Raw genomic sequence first — 17,816 nt, forward strand, 5'->3', positions numbered from 1 at the left:
GGAGTCTCCCTTAGAGATAGGGTGAGAAGTTCAGCCATTCGCCAGGAACTCGGAGTAGAGCCACTGCTCCTTTGCGTTGAAAGGGCATCTAGTAAGGATGCCCCCTTGGCGACACCCTAGGGAGGTGTTCCAGGCACGTCCAGCTGGGAGGAGGCCTTGGGGAAGACCCAGGACCAGGTGGAGAGATTATATCTCCACACTGGCCTGTTAACGCCTCGGGATCCTCCAGTTAGAGCTGGTTAATGTGGCCCAGGAAAGGGAAGTTTGGGGTCCCCTGCTAAAGCTGCTGCCCCCGTGACCCGACCCTGGATATGCGGTTGAAGATGAGATGAGATGAGATGAGTTTGACAATAACCAGAAACCAGAAAACCAGAGTCATTCACTCCATGGACTGCGACAAAGGAGTTCAACGGCATTAAAATGCACGTTTTAATATGTTTCTCCTTGATCGCTAACATCACTTTCATCTTTATTTAGCTGGAATGGCTAATGCTAACGGCTAACGCTAACTGTCAGTCAAACTCATCTAATCCTTGTTTTTATGGTGTATATGCTGGAGGGGATGGGTTCAAACAGACTCTGGTCTCCTGTAGGCTATTGGGCCGGGTCAGATCAACCTGGAAACCCGACTGCTGGAATTATTTTCTGTTGTTGCTACTACGATTTTGAGACACTAGATGGCGATGTTCTGCTCATTCTCCATATTTCTTTCATTTTAATTTATGGTGGACAAATTAACAAAATTAATGTTGGGTGACAAATCCAACTATGAAAGTATAATATAATAGTCAAATATTGATGTCATCCCTGCTGAGTCAGCACACATGTAGGCATGGTTCAGTCTCCTGTCCTCTTTAAATGTGCATGTGGCACTTGTTTACCTCACTGATACATTTGTTAAATTAATTAATAAACCCTGGACTTTATTGTGTTTCAGCAAGATTTCTGCTCATGTTCAAAACTTTCTGCACTTTCAAAATAAAATGTATCCCATCTGTGTTCTCTGAGATTTGGAGAATAAATAGACATAATATTCTGAGGGAAATAGTCATAATAATACGAGAATAAAGTCGTTCTTTAATGAAAATCTCCCAGCCTATGTGCATAACATCATTGCTCTGCTGATATGGTCCGTCTGACAGACACAGAAGCCTGTGTGGGACTCTCCCTCGTGCGCTGTTCTTCATTGGAAAACTCTTCTCATCAGGTATACATTTCACCACTGTGTGGTTAATTGTCACACAAAAGTTACCTTCACCACCTCTGATAAGTGTAGCTCAGCCGCTTGCCCAAGCTTTTCAGTGGGAAGCATCCTGGAGGCTGGAGACAGTATTATCTGATGATGTCAATAACTCAAATATATTGTCCATTTCCAAGGGTTGACCTTTCTGACAAATCAGATCATGTTCACACACAAGTCACATTAATATTCTGTTTATTGCAGATAGAATTGCTTGCTGCAGTAATCACAAAATAGAAAATCATGAATATAAATCATTAGTGCTCAAATCAAAACACTTGAATTCTGATTACTTATTTGAGATGACAAATATAACCTGGTTTACTAAAGTACCTTTTGTATTCATTTATCATACACTGATCATCAGTTATACAGATACATATGCATTGCTGTTTCCATTCATAGTGTATCATTTGGTGATCCATCAAAATCCCAGTTTCCAAAATGTACTGTCAAATTTTATACCAACTCACTTCAAAAACTATTACAAACTAAATCTACTCTTGATCTGCTTCTTTTTATTTATGTATTTATATTTTTCTCTGATGCTGTCACATCTCCTTCCTGGTTTTGGGACAGATTCTAAAAGACAAGCTCCTACGACATTTGAATCAGATGTTAAAATTACTGAAAATATTTACCTGTGTATTGAATATATTTATCTGTGTATGATGGCTCTTCCTCATTAGTACTATGTACTTCTTGAGCTACGTTTAGTGTGTATTTTGTATACAATGAATACTGTCTATATCAAGGCATATGGTGCCATGGTGTAACTATGGACAATTCAATGAGTGACAGTTTGTAGTGTGACCATGTGGGTCATCCAGCCTATTTGAGATGGTCTCTCCCATGCCTTCAAAATAAAACAATGTATATTTTATTGTCCACAAGTGCGGAAAGTTGTCTTAAACTCACCCAACAAAAACATAAGAAACAAACAAGCAGTTAGTAAAACAAGCTTATGGACAAAGTCTCACTGTACTCACACAACAATCTAAAATGTTTCTCATTGATTATAAATTCATTAGTAAAGACAGATAAGCACAGGGGAAAGAACACAGCTTTGTGGGCAGCCTGTCACGCTCCCCCTGACAGAGACCTGTGGGTGGCACGACAGAAAGTTTCTGATCCAGAGAACTAAACCTGCATTAACGTTGGGATCAGTGAGCCTTTTCAGGAGAATATGTGTCTTCAAAGAGTCAATTGTGCCTCTGTCGCTCTTATATACAAGTGGATCTAGTACTGTATAGTGACCACATTGATTCAAGTGACTGACCTGAACTTGTTCCATGGTTATACACCATATGAAAATTATTGTTATAGGCAGAAAAATCATTTGGCATATTTGCCTGTTTTTTATTAGCACAGGCCTGATTGTTGAAGATTTCAATTTGGCACTGTGCATGTGTCTAGAGGACTGAGGCAAGCTTGCAGAAACTCCTTTTGGTTGAGAAACACTGTCTTTAAAGTGTAAAGATCGGCATAAAATCCTCCTGTGGTCTTTTTCGACACTTACACTCATCAAATAAGCCTTCGAAACTGTTTTTTTCGCGTATGAACTATTAACGGAAAAATCTGAGAGAGTCGCTAACAGCCGGACGTGGCTAACACTGATTAGCTCGGGGGAGTACGTCGAAGGCATTCAAAAGTCTTTTTTAACCCCTAATACTTCTCAAAATAACAGCAAACCTCTGCAGTAGCATGAGAAGAGTCCCTACACAGAAACAAAAGCACCAATGGGCTCCTTCCTTTGGGACTGACTTTGGTAATCTACTTGAATTGACTTTACTATGAGAGGAACTGGTACAGGGGGCAGAAGTTAAGTCTTTAAAACACTCTTTTAATAAACTACGTTGCTGGTGCTTCGGCTTTAAGTGCATCTGGGCCAGTGGTGTTGTTCGGCTTCAGGTTAGAAACACTTGCAGCAACATCATCCTCATTGATGACTACTGACTTTGTCTTTACAATAACTCATCACATTCTGTCCTACCATTCCTAGTGTGAGATCTACAGTAGTAATTCTTCAGATCATTAACAAAGGTTTGACTGTTACTTACAGGACTATCAACCTTATAACTGGACCTGCCAATGAGTGTGTTTAGTCCCTCCCACACCTGTCTGCTCTCCATTTTATTTTAAACGGTACTGTCTCTGATGTGCCTGATGAAGGTCTCTGTAACGTTGTTTCCATTAAATCTTCTGTTATTGCAAGTGTAGAAGAGAGTGTGCTGGAGTTCTTTGTTCTAATACAATCTCACTTTGAAATGCTTTTTGCCATTACCAACATTCTCAGAGGTAAAACATCTTCCACCCATTCACCATCAGACTGTAACATCCTCTGCCATAAAACTTCTTCATCTGTTGTTGAATCCATCCAAACAGCATCCACTCCGTAACTCTTCCCTGCACAGAAAGGCAAATAATTGTCCTAATAAGGTAGGTAATTTTTTAATGATGAAAATGAAATGAATAAATGAAACACATTTTAGTATGATTGATTTTCTGTATGTGAGGCAGAAACACAAACAATTTACACCCTATCTTTTGATTAAATATTAAAATTTGCGGTCTGCATGTTTGCAATATTACACTGACCGCACAGCTGTATATTCTAATCATATATTTCCTCTATATTATTATTGTATTACATTTGTATATTTTATATTATTGTAAATTTCTTATTTGAGTGTAATATTGGAACAGCGGAAACTTGAATTTCCTTCCGAATCAATAAAGTTTTTAATCTATCTAACTCTATCTATCTACAGTTTAGGCAAAATAAATAAATAAATGGAAATGCAAAAAACCCTCACTGTGATGGGAGTGTGAGTGGATATGCCATACCATCTGTAAGTAGCTATGTTAAAGGTTGAATATGTAGAATTTTTATTAAAAGCTATATATTTTTAATTTAAAAAAATACACCCACAGGGTGTTTTGAGGGGTACAGAATGAAAGTATTTAGTCTGAATTAATATTTTTCAAATTTTTTGATGGGTTTGACAATGACTTTCTGTTCCGTTCTGTTTCCATGGTAGCAGCCAATAGCACGTTTGGATGTTGTGGGTTGCCAGGGTTGTCTGTTGATCGGAGTAGCTACTGTAGGCTGGCTACATTTCTCCTTGATCGCTAACATCACTTTCATGTTTACTTAGCTGTAACGGCTAATGCTAACTGTCAGTCAAACTCCTCTGCAATACTTGTTTTTATGGTGTGATTTGCTGGAGGGGATGGGTTCAAACAGGCTCAAACAGACTCTGGTCTCCTGTAGGCTACTGGGCTGGGTCTGACTCTAGGTTTTACACATCACTCAAAGAAAGAGTTCCAGTCGAAGACTGGCAAAAGTCAAATACTGTTGTAAAATTCATTGATTAGTCCAAATTAGTGGTTACCCTGTATGAATCATCACTTGACATGGAGCAGGCTGATCGCTGTTCACACTAGGCAACGAACCTGGCAACCCAACTGCTGGAATTATGTTTTGTTGTTGCTACTATGATCTTGAGACAGTAGATGGTGGAGTTCTGATCATTCTCCATATTCAACCTTCAACAATGGTGTAAATGTAGAAAAGGATGTCATGTTGTCCATTCATGGACAGTATATCAAAAACTCAGTGTTACTGATCCCAGGTTCAAACTGTTAAAACTTTTCAATCTCATTTATCAGAGGCATCCATATTACAGTTGTAACCATGCTGATGAAAGTGACAGTGGAGTGGAATCTCACCTGTCCCTAACCCAAGTCTCAGACCGCCAATGTAGTGGTTGTTGAGTCGGTCGTGATCCCACACTGTGATCTCCACGCAGGCCTCTCTGAGGTCCTCTGGTCGGAAGCCATCATACACCATGGTGTGGTTGAACATGGGACTGGCCGTCCTCTTCACCACCCGCGTCTTCTGTCGGCTTTTCCGGCTCATGTCAGGAAGTACAGTGCTGCAGCAGAAGGAAAAGAGGGACATAAAATGCAATTATTCATGTATTCAAGAGCTTACAAAAAACACAACGTGTTCAAAACAAAACAAAATAAATAATATATTATGAAATAAATCCCATCAATATAGACAAAATATATACAACTAAAATTTGAAAAATATTTTCTTGCTTCTTGACACACTATCAGGGTTTCCATTTTTATTTTATTCAAGCAGTTCTCATTTCTAAATAAACGTATAAGTCCTCTTTATGCACAGTGTTCAACTGGCTAAAAGGATGTTACCAAAAAACAAAAAATGTGTTAAAAAACCCAATTTGTTTAATCATATTGCTAATTTATTCTGCTGTACATTGAAAGAAAGACGATGGGAAGATATTTACCCTCTAAACATTTTCTTTTTTTGCTGCCCACGATGGGGCTAAGCTGCTTGTAGCCTGCTGTGGCATGGAGCGACAACAGTCATTAAAGATGCTGCCAGACTATTTTCTCTGCACGTGTGATTAAGCCCTAATGGACATTCACCTGCTACTCATTGGTGATAATATGTCTTTTTAATAATTACAGGTTCCCATTATATCGAACCACTGAGAGACCAGAGCAGAGGGGTTTATTATTATTCATTATCCTGCCAAAAATTATGTATTGTTCCATGTAATGTTCATGTTATATTATTTATTGTAGCCTGTGTCACTGTGTCCTATTCGTACCTTAACTTGAAACTGTTAATGTGTTTGTGTGAATAAGTACGTTCAAAAGTTTTTTAAAACTACTGATAAACGATATAAGTGACCACCTACCAATCTTTGCTATCTATGACTGGAAACACACTGTGACACAGACACCGAACAAAAACATATATATACGGGTCAGGACTAAAGAAAGAATAAATACACTGAAAAATGAACTACTACTACTACTAATGTTTACAATGAAACAGATGTGAATGGTGCATATGATTTATGTTTGCAAATATTTAAAACGCTGTACAACAGGCACTGTCCAAATCACAATTCAGAATAAGGAGGAGAAACCATGGCTCACAAATCATTGATAAATGCCTGCAGGAAGAAAAACACTCTGTACAGACTGTTCATGAACTTAACCAGAATCAGAATCAGAATCAGAAATACTTTAATAATCCCAGGTGGAAATTGTTTAATTTACAGTACGAAAAGAAACAAGATAACTAGCAAAAATAACCTCATTGTAGAGGGCAGAACTTCACAGAAGTTAGGGTGACGAAACAGAACAAACAAAAGAGAATAAAGGTTAATAAAGTTTTAAAAAAGGAAGACAACATGGAGATTGCAGCGGAAAGATTCAACATCTTCTTTGTCAATGTGGGGCCGGACTTGGCCAAAGACATGCCTGACTCATCCCTACACTGGGACCACTTTGATAAGGACGGAGGCAGAAATCCCTGCAGCACAATGTTTCTCACAACAGTGAAGGACATAGAGATTAGACACCTGGTCAACAAATGCGTAGCAAAAACATCCACTGGTGTCAATGACCTCGACATGAGGCTAATTAAGAAAGTATTAGATGGAATCATTTAATCTCTAACATATATATGCAACCTGTCATTTCAAACTGGGACATTTCCCACCAAAATGAAAGTAGCCAAAGTTGTGCCAAGGTGACACACATACATTTACTAACCAGTCTCATTACTGCCACAACTGTAGAAAATCCTAGAGAAACTATTTAACAATAGGCTAGACAACTTTAACAAACACAATCTGGTATATGACAGCCAACATGGATTCAGAAAAAAACACTTGACTGCCCTAGCTTTAACTGAGTCTGTGGAAATTATTACTGATGCTATTGACCATATACTAAATTCAAAAGGAATTTTCATAGATCTGAAAAAAGCATTTGACACCATTAACCATAATATTTTGATAGCTAAACTTGAGAGGTAGCTATATGGAGACATCTCTCTCCTAGTGCGCATGCGTGAAAAGTTGGATGCTGCCTGTTTCTACTCCAGCCTTTGAGTTCGCTTTTTTAAACTGTCTTAACTTTTATTCTCTTTTGTTCATTCTGTTTCTTCACCCTTACTTCTGTGAAGTTCTACCCTCTACAATGAGGTTACTTTTGATTATTTTAGTGTTTCTTTTCGTGCTGTTTTTATCAATGCCGCTTCCACCGGGACACGCTGCCTTTGTTTACTCCTCTGTTCTCTTTGAGAACAGCTGACCGCCCTAATGCCGGCCGGCATAGTGGCCAGACCAGCTGATATTCCACCTGAACTCTGAAGAAAAACACACCGGGGATGCAGAGATGGGAAGCAACGCCGGGGCAATAGAGGAGGGTCGAGACAGGACGGCCTTATGGAGAGGAGAAGATTTAAGCCGTGTCTTCCCTCTGTTGTTATAGGCAATGTATGGTCTCTGTACAACAAAATGGCTGAACTAACGGCGCTAATGCAGAGCCATCCAGAGTACCGTAAATGCAGTCTTATATGTTTCACGGAGACATGGCTGCACAGGGACATCACGGACCAGAACGTCTCCGTGGATGGGTTCCACACCATTCAGGCTGACCGGGACTGCACTGAGAGCGGTAAGCGGAAAGGAGGGGGGCTTGCTGTTCTAGTAAACAGCAGATCGTGGAATCCTAGTCATATCCCAGTTAAAGAACAGCTCTGTAGCCCTGATGTTGAACTGCTGGCCGTTGGACGTCCATACCGTCCGCCTGGAGAGATCCCACATGTCATCACTGTTGTCCTGTACATCCCTCCCTCTGCAAACCCGACATCTGCCTGCCGCAACATACACACCACCATCTCCAAACTACAGACTCAACACCTAAGTGCCCTCATCATCATGTTGGGAGACTTTAACTACGAAACCTTGGATAGAGTTCTACCGATCTTCCAACAGTATGTGAGCTGTCCTACCAGAGAGGAGAGGACTCTGGACCTGATGTATGCTAACATTAAGGATGCATTAATCTCCTCTTCTCACCCCCCTCTGGGCAGGTCAGATCAGAACCTGGTTCACCTCAAACCCTGCTATGTGCTTCTGGTGAAGAGGAAGCCTACGACCACAAGGACTGTGAGGAGATGGTCTGAGGAGGCTTATGAGACACTGCAGGGCTGCTTTGAAGTGACTGACTGGCCTGCACTATGTGACACTGATGGGCTCACTGAGCGCATCACAGACTACAATCATTTTCACTTGGAATACAATTTCACAGCTCGGACTGTAACAATAAACCCTGGATCAACAAGGACATTAAGGCCATCCTGAATGAAAAGATTAAGCGCTCAGAGATGGCAACCGTGAATAAGTGAGGAGAGTGCAGGGGGTACTCAAACTTAAAAATCAGGTAGGCTTAAGACAATTATAGAAGAAAGCTGGAGAATAAACTCCAGTGAAAAAACATGAGTGATGTGTTGAGTGACATGAGAACCATCACCGGGTTTCAGAAGACTGGTAGCACGAGGTTGGAGGACCGTGTGGACCAGGCCAACGACCTGAACCTATTTTTCAATAGGTTTGATACTGTAGCCCATCCCCCACATGACTCCGCTGCTGGCTGCCCTTCGACGACTGCAACTTTACCTCCCCGTACTCCTCCTACTTACAGATCCCTTGACTGCCCCTCACCACCTCACTTCACACCTACCTATTCCACCCCTCCCCCCTGCTCTACATCATGTCCTCCACAACCTGATGAACTCAGCCCTCCCCCAACGGACATCTCTACAGTGTCCTTCACGCCTGACATGGTGAGAAGAAAGCTGACGAGACCCACCCTGGCAAAGCTGCAGGCCCAGATGGCGTATTTCCTTAAAGCCTGTGCCCCCAAGCTGTTTTAAGTACTGAGTCAAGTCTTCAGCCTGAGCCTGCACCTCCAGAGGGTCCCTGTGCTGTGTAAGACATCCTGCCTCATTCCTGTGCCAAAGACGCCACATCATAGTGGCCCTCAGGACTACAGACCGGTGGCCCTGACGTCCCACATCATGAAGACCATGGAGAGACTCCATGGTCAGGCCCTTCACTGACCAACTACAGTTTGCTTATCAGCCCCGCCTGGGAGTTGAGGACTGCCTCACCTACCTGCTGTAGTCATCTGGACAAGCCTACGAGCACTGAGAGAGTCATGTTCTTTGACTTCTCCAGTGCATTCAACACCATCCATCCGGCTCTAATGGGTTAGCAGATGGCTGCAATGCAAGTCTATCCCGGTCTATCCTGGACAATGTCTCCCACCCATTCTACGACACACTGGCCCAGCAGAGGAGCACCTTCAGCCGAAGACTCCTCGCACCCAGATGCACCACAGAGCGCCACAGGAAATCTTTTCTGCCTGTTTTTTTTCCTGTTTTTACAAATATATGTTATCTGTATAATTGTTAAAATTGTTAAATATGTTGTTTGTATAGCTGGGGTTTTAAATGAAAACAATTTCCCCCTGGCATTATCAAAGTATTTCTTATTCTGATTCTGATTAGAGGTATAGTACTGGAATGGGTCACAAGCTACCTACACAAGAGATCTCAATTTGTTTAATTATGTGATATTACATCAACTTGCTTGGACATAGTTTGTGGGGTCCAACAGGGGTCAGTTCTGGGTCCAAAGCTGTTTATACTGTATATAATTGACATAAGTATCCAATATTCTGAAATTAATATTATTTGCAGATGATAGTAATACTTTCTGTTCTGGGGATGATTTGAACCAATTAGTTGAAACAGTCAATAATAAAATGGCCAAGCCTCATGTAGTACACTGGCGCTGTAGGAGATGGCTGCCTCTCCAGTAGCTCTCCGGTTTTTAGCTCTTTTACCTTATTTTGACCTCTTTCTTTCCACCTTTTTTACTCTCGTGAAGAGATTGTGTGTTTGATATATATCCTATGGATATTTCTAACTTTAAAATGCAACAAAGAGCCAGTTTTCTCAATTACGAGAGAGAGGAACTGCTGGCTCTACGCACAAAGGGACGAGCTGGGATACGACACCCTATCCCGGGGGAGCTGAGGAGGAGACCCAGGGGCTGCAAGGCCGGGCGAAGCTAAAGGTCGAGCGAGCAGAGAATCAGAGGCGCAACAAGCCATCGATTCCCTCCGTAATCATGGGTAATTTGAACTCTCTGCCAACGAGCTGTCTGCGCTGAACAACCAGCGGATCTACCGTGAGAGCAGCTTGTTCATCCTTATGGAGACATGGCTAAACCACCTCGTACCGGATGCTAACATGGACCTGCCGGGATTCACTGCCGTGAGATCCGACAGAGACAAAGAAGCGAGAGGAAAAAGCAAAGGTGGGGGACTCATCATGTATGTGAACAACAGCTGGTGTAACCCAGGACATATCTTTGTAAAGAAAGTCTCCTGTTGCCGGGACCTCGAGCTGCTAGCTGTTAGCCTGCCATATTATCTGCCGAGGGAGTTCAGTTACGTGATCACCGTCTGTTACATCCCTCCCAGAGCGGACGCAGCCACTGCCTGTGACAAGATCCACTCAGTCACTGCAAGGCTGCAGACACAGCACCCTGAGGCATTTATTATCAACTCTGGGGACTTTAATCATGCAACTTTGGACTCTACTTTGGCTGTTTTTCATCAGGTTGTAGACTGTCCTACCAGAAACAACAGAACAATTGATCTCCTGTATGCTAATATAAGGGATGCATACAGAACGACTCCCCTCCCCCCACTGGGGAAGTCTGATCACAACCTGGTTCACCTACAGCCACTGTATACCCCCCTGGTCCAAAAACAGCCTGTGACAACTCGCACCATCAGGAGGTGGTCCCCTGAGATGGAATGTGCCCTGAGAGACTGCTACAACACCACAGTCTGGGATGTGCCGATCGACCCGCATGGTGAGGACATAGAGAGGATGACACATTGTCTGACGGAGAACCTGAACGTCTGTGAAGACGTGGTCTCCCCTGTCCAGACTGTCTGCTGTTACCCTAATAACAAGCCATGGGTAACGCTGGAAGTTAAGGCTGTCATCAACAAAAGGAAGGCTGCCTTCAGGAGCAGGGACAGGGAGGCCATGAAGGCAGCACAGCAGGAGGTGAAACACTGTGTGAGGGAAGCTAAGGACACCTACAGGAGAAAGGTGGAGCAGAAGCTAAGGGAGAACAACAAGAGGGAGGTCTGGGAAGGTGTGAGGACCATCACAGGTCACAACACAAAGACCAGAGCTACAGGAGGGGCAATGGAGAGGGCGAACAAGCTGAATGGGGTTGGCCCAACACAGGAGAGCTAACTCCTCAGGCCTGGACTCTGCTGTCCAATTACATCTCAAGGAGAAAGCTCACCCCTTTGTTGACAACAATGTCCACATCCTGGACAGAGAGGACAGATGGTTTGAAAGAGGATTAAAAGAAGCCATCTATGCAAAAGTAGAGAAACCATCGCTAAACAGAGGAGGAGGTCTGAGACATCACTTATCTCCAATTTACAATGCTGCCCTTTCATCTCTTCCCAGGAGATTCAAAATCTAACCTCAAAGAACAACTGTTCACAAATGGCGTCACAGACTCCAACGACTGTCGTTAGACTCAATAGAGCACTAACAAAGTCAAATTAGAACATTCACAGGCTTAATCTGAGAGGAACATGATTTTCAGGCAGAGAAAGGTACAAACTACTTTAAAATCCTGTGTGTCTTCAAAAAGAAGTATATAAATATGACTATTAATCATTACAGAATGACCCAGGATGAGGGCTGATAAAGGTCAAAGGCAGGGGTCAGCAGACACTGTGCTGAGACCGGATTGGAGAAATTCAAAAACCACTTGTACCCAAACAATAGTAGACACTGAAAAGCGCAGTATGAGCGAAAATGGTAACTTGTGCGTAAGCAGGATGTTTTTTTATGTTTTTTAATTTTTTTATATAACGTGTAACAACAATGTTTAGATAAAAGATGGTACTAAGGCAAGCTGGTACAATTGTGAGAGATCACACAGACACTACTGAAGAACTCTGCTGGGTCCTGTAAATCAAGACACTAAGGAAAATCAATTGGTCCACAATGGAGTTGCTAAGCCGGTCACTGAATGCGATTGACAGAGTGTTCTCAAGAAGGCATGCAGTTTCTGGTGAACCTGCATGCCCGGACGGGACCTTCCTGGCCAGATACATCCTTGATTGACGGGAAAAGTGGAGAGTTGTTTGCCTTGCCACACTGGATGTGGAGGATGTTGAGGATGTGTACAAATTCACACTAATTTGAGCCTTTTTCTCAGTATGTTTTCATGATTAAAAATGTTTGATGTGTAAAGGTTGAATATGGAGAATGAGCAGAACACCACCATCTAGTGTCTCAAGATCGTAGTCGCAACAACAAAAAATAATTCCAGCAGTCGGGTTGCCAGGTAGCCTACAGGAGACCAGAGTCTGTTTGAACCTGTTTGAATCCATCCCCTCCAGCAAATCACACCATAAAAACGTATAGCAGAGGAGTTTGACTGCCGTTCCGTTCCAGCTAAGTAAAGATGAAAGGGATGTTAGCGATCAAGGAGAAACGTAGACATTTGGGCGTGCGTTTTAATGCGGTTGAACACCTTTATCTCAGTCCATGGAGTGAATGCTGGACCTATATTGACTCTGGTTTTTGCCCATCTCTGGTCACTCCGCTGCTGGGACAAATAACGCCCCCTTCACTGAGGCTCCCAAGCAGCTGCAGGATTGGCAAACTCCATTTCACCCAGTGCCAGCCTACAGTAGCTGCACCCAACAACAGACAACCCTGGCAACCAGCCACGCCCAACGCTATTGGCTGCTACAATGGAAACAGAACGGGACAGAAAGTCATTGTCAAACCCATTCCATTCATTCATCTCCAACTGCTTGTCCCTATCGGGGTCGCGGGGGGGCTGGAGCCGATCCCAGCTGACATTGGGCGTGAGGCGTGGGAACACCCTTGACAAGACGCCAGTCTATCGCATAGAGACAGACAGACACTCACAGAGTCATCAATTAACCGAACATTTGGACTATTGAACCTATTTGGACTATGGGAGGAAGCCGGAGAACCCGGAGAAAAACCCACGCAGGCACGGGGAGAACATGCAAACTCCACACAGAAGGGCCCCAGGCCCGGATTCGAACCAGGAACCCTCTTGCTGTGATACTAACCACCACACCACCGTCAGACCTGTGTTGTGGTGTCACCCATTGTCAGACCTGTCAATATTAATTCAGACTTAATATATTTCTTCATAGAAAAGCAATACTTTCATTCTGTACCCCTCAAAACGCCCCATTTTTAAATATAGCTTTTAATAAGATTCTACATATTCCACCTTTAATGTGTATTGAATTCAGAACACTTTGGGTCTTCATATTCAGTAACCTGACAGTTTGCAGGACATCCTACCATTTCACAAACGGGTCGATAATAACTCCTCTGACTGGAGGAAGATTCTTGCAGTCTTTCACCCAAATTTGCACCTCACCAGTCTCCATCCGAGATGTTTTCTTACCTGTGGATGTAGTCAGACCACAATAAGCCGTAAAACTCAAAAGAAAGAACTGATGAAATCTGAGGAGTCCTCATCTCACTGACTGTGTGTCTGCGGCAGGAATCTCAGGGCGACCCTCATCTGTCCTCTGCCGTCCAGCAGATGTGATGGAGACGCTGTTGGACTCTGTGCAAAGACCTGAGGGATTGAGCCGAGGTGCGTAAACATCTCATGACATAACATCAACACTACCCACAGGCTGCTTATAGAAGCAAAGCATTTACCCTGGCTTTCAATGCGTATTCATTTATGTGTGTATTGCTGAAGTCCCACTCTGACAAATCAAAGTCCACTTCGCCCAGGAAACTGTTCCGCCCAAAAGTGTTCTTGTGCCACACGGATATGTTTAAATTCTGAGTTTTCAACACTTCCATTAGGATTTTAAACTATGAAAGGGGAAGAAGGAAACAGAGATGTTGGTAAAATATGGAATACATGGAATAAGAAATCTGTAAAAGATGAAATATGGAACTCTTACCCGGAGGATTTCATTGTAGGTGGGGTTCAAAGTCTTTTTTTTTACAGTGGTTTTCCTCTTCCCCAACTTTGGTTTGTCAGGAAGAAGGTAACATTTCACATACCTGTAAAAACACAGTATACATTTCTAGTCTAAACTAGAAAATATGCCATTTTTGAAATTCTTTAAAAGACAGTGAGAAGCAACTGTTTGGCAAATGTGATGTTCCAGTTCAAATGTTTCAGCCTCTTTTCTGATCTGCCAGTTCCCTTTCTCCAACCTGTATATCACATATATCACTGGATGGTATGACATTTGTTCTACCTTTGCCATTGATCATACAACATATAGCAAGCTCTTACGGCTCAGAGCAGTTCTTCTTAGTGTCGGCCACGGCCAGATCCCTGCAGTGCACCACAAATATGTGAAACTCTCCGAGCTTTTGGATGTAGTTCACAGCACACTGGACGCTTCCTTGGACTTGAATGTCACCAAAGTCTGCTGGGTAAATGCTGCTGATGCTGCCGCTGACCTGCTCATTCATAATGACACAGAAGTTGTTTGTCTTTAGAACCTAAATCTCACATGAAGCATTTTCCTTAATGAAAGGATCAGTCTGGTGATACTCTATATTTTTATTGATAAGGGATTAGAACATTATGCTTGATTTATGCGCAATTCTCATGCTCTATTATGTCTCATTGCGGCAATCAATTTTGCAGCAATTTTGCTGCAGAGATGCTTAATTAAACAATTTTAACACTTGGCCATTCATTCTAAAAATCCCACATTAAGACACCCAGACCTTGAGGTCACCATAGAAAAATAAATACCGTGATTTGGGATCAAAAGATTTTGACATTTGTCTGATTTCTGCATGAATTGTGTTTTTCAGTGACTGGATGACAAGCACTTGTGTTGTGTAAACTGTAAACCCTTATTTATGCCCCGACTTTGAGAGATGGTGTAGTCTACCCCTTACTATGGCTGAAAATGTCTGTACTTCCCAGATTTCTTTATTTTTTACAGTGCTTGCCGGTCTTCCTATGTTATTAGTTAGTTGTTTTTTTTAAACTCAGTTAACCAATCTATAAACTTCTTTATATGGGGTAACAAAGTGCCAAAGGTTAATAAGCACACGCTCCAAAGAGGTTGTGAAGTAAGTGGACTGGGCCTTCCTAGCTTTATTCATTATTACTGGGCATCTAATATCCAAAAGTGTTATTCTGGCTCCACAGACAAGATACAGTCTGGTGTCTGCTTGACTCACAGTCGAGTCACTCCTCATCCCTCCCAACTTTAATGCATTCCTCCCTGCCATTGACCTTGGTATGGATGTGTCTGGGAAATGTTGGACAGAAGCTCTGAAGAGAGTCCACTCCTCGTTATCATGTGGTAGATTAGGGCTCATACAATTCAAAGTTTTACACAGTGTTCATTTAAGCAAAGCCAGGGACAGAGGCTGACTGTGACAGGTGCTCCTTCTCCCCAGCCAATCTAGCCGGAGTCCTTGGTGTGACAGTGAGACCTTGCCTGCTTTTAGCTGGTTTTAATGTAGAAAACGAAACTTTGGGTTTAAATGCGAACCAGTCTGACATCATTCTAAACTATTAGGGCGCACTCACACTGTCCATCTGTACTGTGCCCCGTGCACCCTCTCCCCCCGCAGCTCAGGCCTGTTTGTACTCACACTACCTGGGCCTCGGAGCGAATGCTTCTTGCCTGCCTATACGTCATCACGCCGTAACACGCAACACGCATTGACTAACGTTTCTGGCTTTGTGGTTTTTCTGACCAAATCTGCCGTAAACATTCCACCTCCGCATCACACCAACGTGAACCTTTCGCCGCCACTGTTTTAAATATCCGCGCATGGTCCGTCCTTCTTTTTTCTATGTCCAAACAGGCACACATAAAATGACATCAGAACCGCCGTAGGCCTCGTGCTCGTGCTCGTACCCGTGCACACGCTCGTGCTCGTACATGTGCAAACGTGCTTTACAAAAGCCCACCTCTCCCAAAACGGGCCGTGGTCGGCAAGCGTACCGCTCCTAGGCACGGTACGGTTGCACTCACACTGGTCAAACAAACTAGACTTTAGCTGTAAAACGTGCTTGGGCACGCTACAGATGGACAGTGTGAGTGTGCCCTTAAAGGAGAAATCTGGTAGTCGCTAACAGCCGGACGTGGCTAACACTGATTAGCTTTGGGCAGTACGCTGAAGGCATTAAAACGTCTTTTTTAACCACTTATACCGCTCAAAATAACACCAAACCTCTGCAGTAGCATGAGAAGAGTCCCTACACAGAAAACAAAGCACTAATGGGCTATAGACTTTACTATGGGAGGAGCTGGTACCTGGGCCAGGAGGTAACACTCTTTTAATAAACTCTGGGTTCACTTACTACGTTGTTGGTGCTTTGTTTTCTGTGTAGGGACTCTTCTCATGCTGCTGCAGAGGTTTGGTGTTATTTTGAGCAGTATTAGTGGTTAAAAAAAGACGTTTTAATGCTTTCACCATACTTCCCCGAGCTAATCAGTGTTAGCCACATCCGGCTTTTAGCAACTCTCTGGGATTTCTCCGTTAATAGTTTATACACGAAAAAAAACTGTCTTGATGGCTTATTTGACGTGTGCAACTGTCCAAAAAGACCATGGGATGATTTTACGCCAGAATTTCACTTCTGGCGTAAAATCACCTTAATGTCAGTATTCCTAGGAAAGCCATCCATCTTCTGAATGCCGTAGGTTTCATGAGGCTGTGATTATCCATGGAGTCATAAGAGCTTATTTTATACAAAAATGTTCACTGCAATGAAAGAGCTGCTATGGGGACTAACTCGTTTAATCCATAAGAGTCCCAGCTTTACAGTTGGACCCAGTTTATGGCAATCAACACTGTTTATGGACCCCAGTATGCAGAAATATCCAAATCATTGTAGAATAGGCCAAAATTACACATTTGGTATGCATGAGAGGACAATGCATGTTTTTGTCCCAAACTGCATTATAACAAAGTGGACATGCCTGTAAAAGGGAGACTTGTGGGTACCCACATGGGCTTTTTCCCCACCAAAATTTAGCCTAACCTTGGAGTGTTATTCAGCTCTCTTCCTGACCAGCTAGCATGAGATGACTGACTGTTGGCAGGCCGTCCGACCTTTAAGAGGTTAAGATTTACATCTGTAGTAGGAGCCAACAGGCTTGGAGCTGAAAGCTACATACAGGGAGGGGAGCCATAAAGTATTGGTATGAACTGTCACATTGGTTTTGGTCTTTTCATGGAATTTGCTGACAGTAAAAACAATGTTTTGTTTACTAAAAAAGTGAATCAACTTAATCAGAAAACTTTGTTGCCAGACTAATTAGGTAAAAGAAATATCTTGTTTCCACAGATGTGGCTCACAAGCTATATGCACTGTGTATTTTTTTATTATCAGAAACATATATTATCTAGTGATCTGATGAGGACATACAGACGACATGGAGGCCATTCCTGAGGAGAGACTTAAGTTAGATGTGGAGCTGTCCGTGTTTCTTCTCCAGCCCAAGTCGGTCTCACAAGTGCTGTCACTATCTGTCTGATATCAGAGAAAAGCATGAATGACGGTTAGAAACACAAATATAAAAGATCAGTCAGAGAGGAAGAAAAAAATCAGCCATAAGACCAAACATA

The 17,816-nt window shown here is 42.7% G+C and overlaps 1 protein-coding gene across 4 annotated transcripts in view; it reads right to left on the reverse strand.

Moving 5' to 3' along the window:
• Positions 1–1,428: 1,428 nt before the first annotated feature.
• The window catches only part of sytl2a (synaptotagmin-like 2a), a 39,874-nt gene continuing 23,486 nt past the window's right edge, over positions 1,429–17,816 (reverse strand). For all 4 annotated transcript variants that reach the window (XM_083927279.1, XM_083927282.1, XM_083927281.1 and 1 more), the window contains 8 exons: positions 17,617–17,721; positions 14,503–14,672; positions 14,162–14,264; positions 13,908–14,069; positions 13,728–13,821; positions 13,539–13,644; positions 4,973–5,178; positions 1,429–3,646 (listed from right to left, as the gene is read on the reverse strand). In XM_083927279.1, coding sequence (XP_083783405.1) covers positions 3,498–3,646; positions 4,973–5,178; positions 13,539–13,644; positions 13,728–13,821; positions 13,908–14,069; positions 14,162–14,264; positions 14,503–14,672; positions 17,617–17,721 — 1,095 coding nt within the window. In that variant the 3' untranslated portion in view covers positions 1,429–3,497. The remainder of the gene's footprint in view (positions 3,647–4,972; positions 5,179–13,538; positions 13,645–13,727; positions 13,822–13,907; positions 14,070–14,161; positions 14,265–14,502; positions 14,673–17,616; positions 17,722–17,816) is intronic.

Source organism: Echiichthys vipera (assembly GCF_963691815.1).
Source record: "Echiichthys vipera genome assembly, chromosome: 14".
NCBI classification, from domain to species: Eukaryota; Metazoa; Chordata; class Actinopteri; order Perciformes; family Trachinidae; genus Echiichthys; species Echiichthys vipera.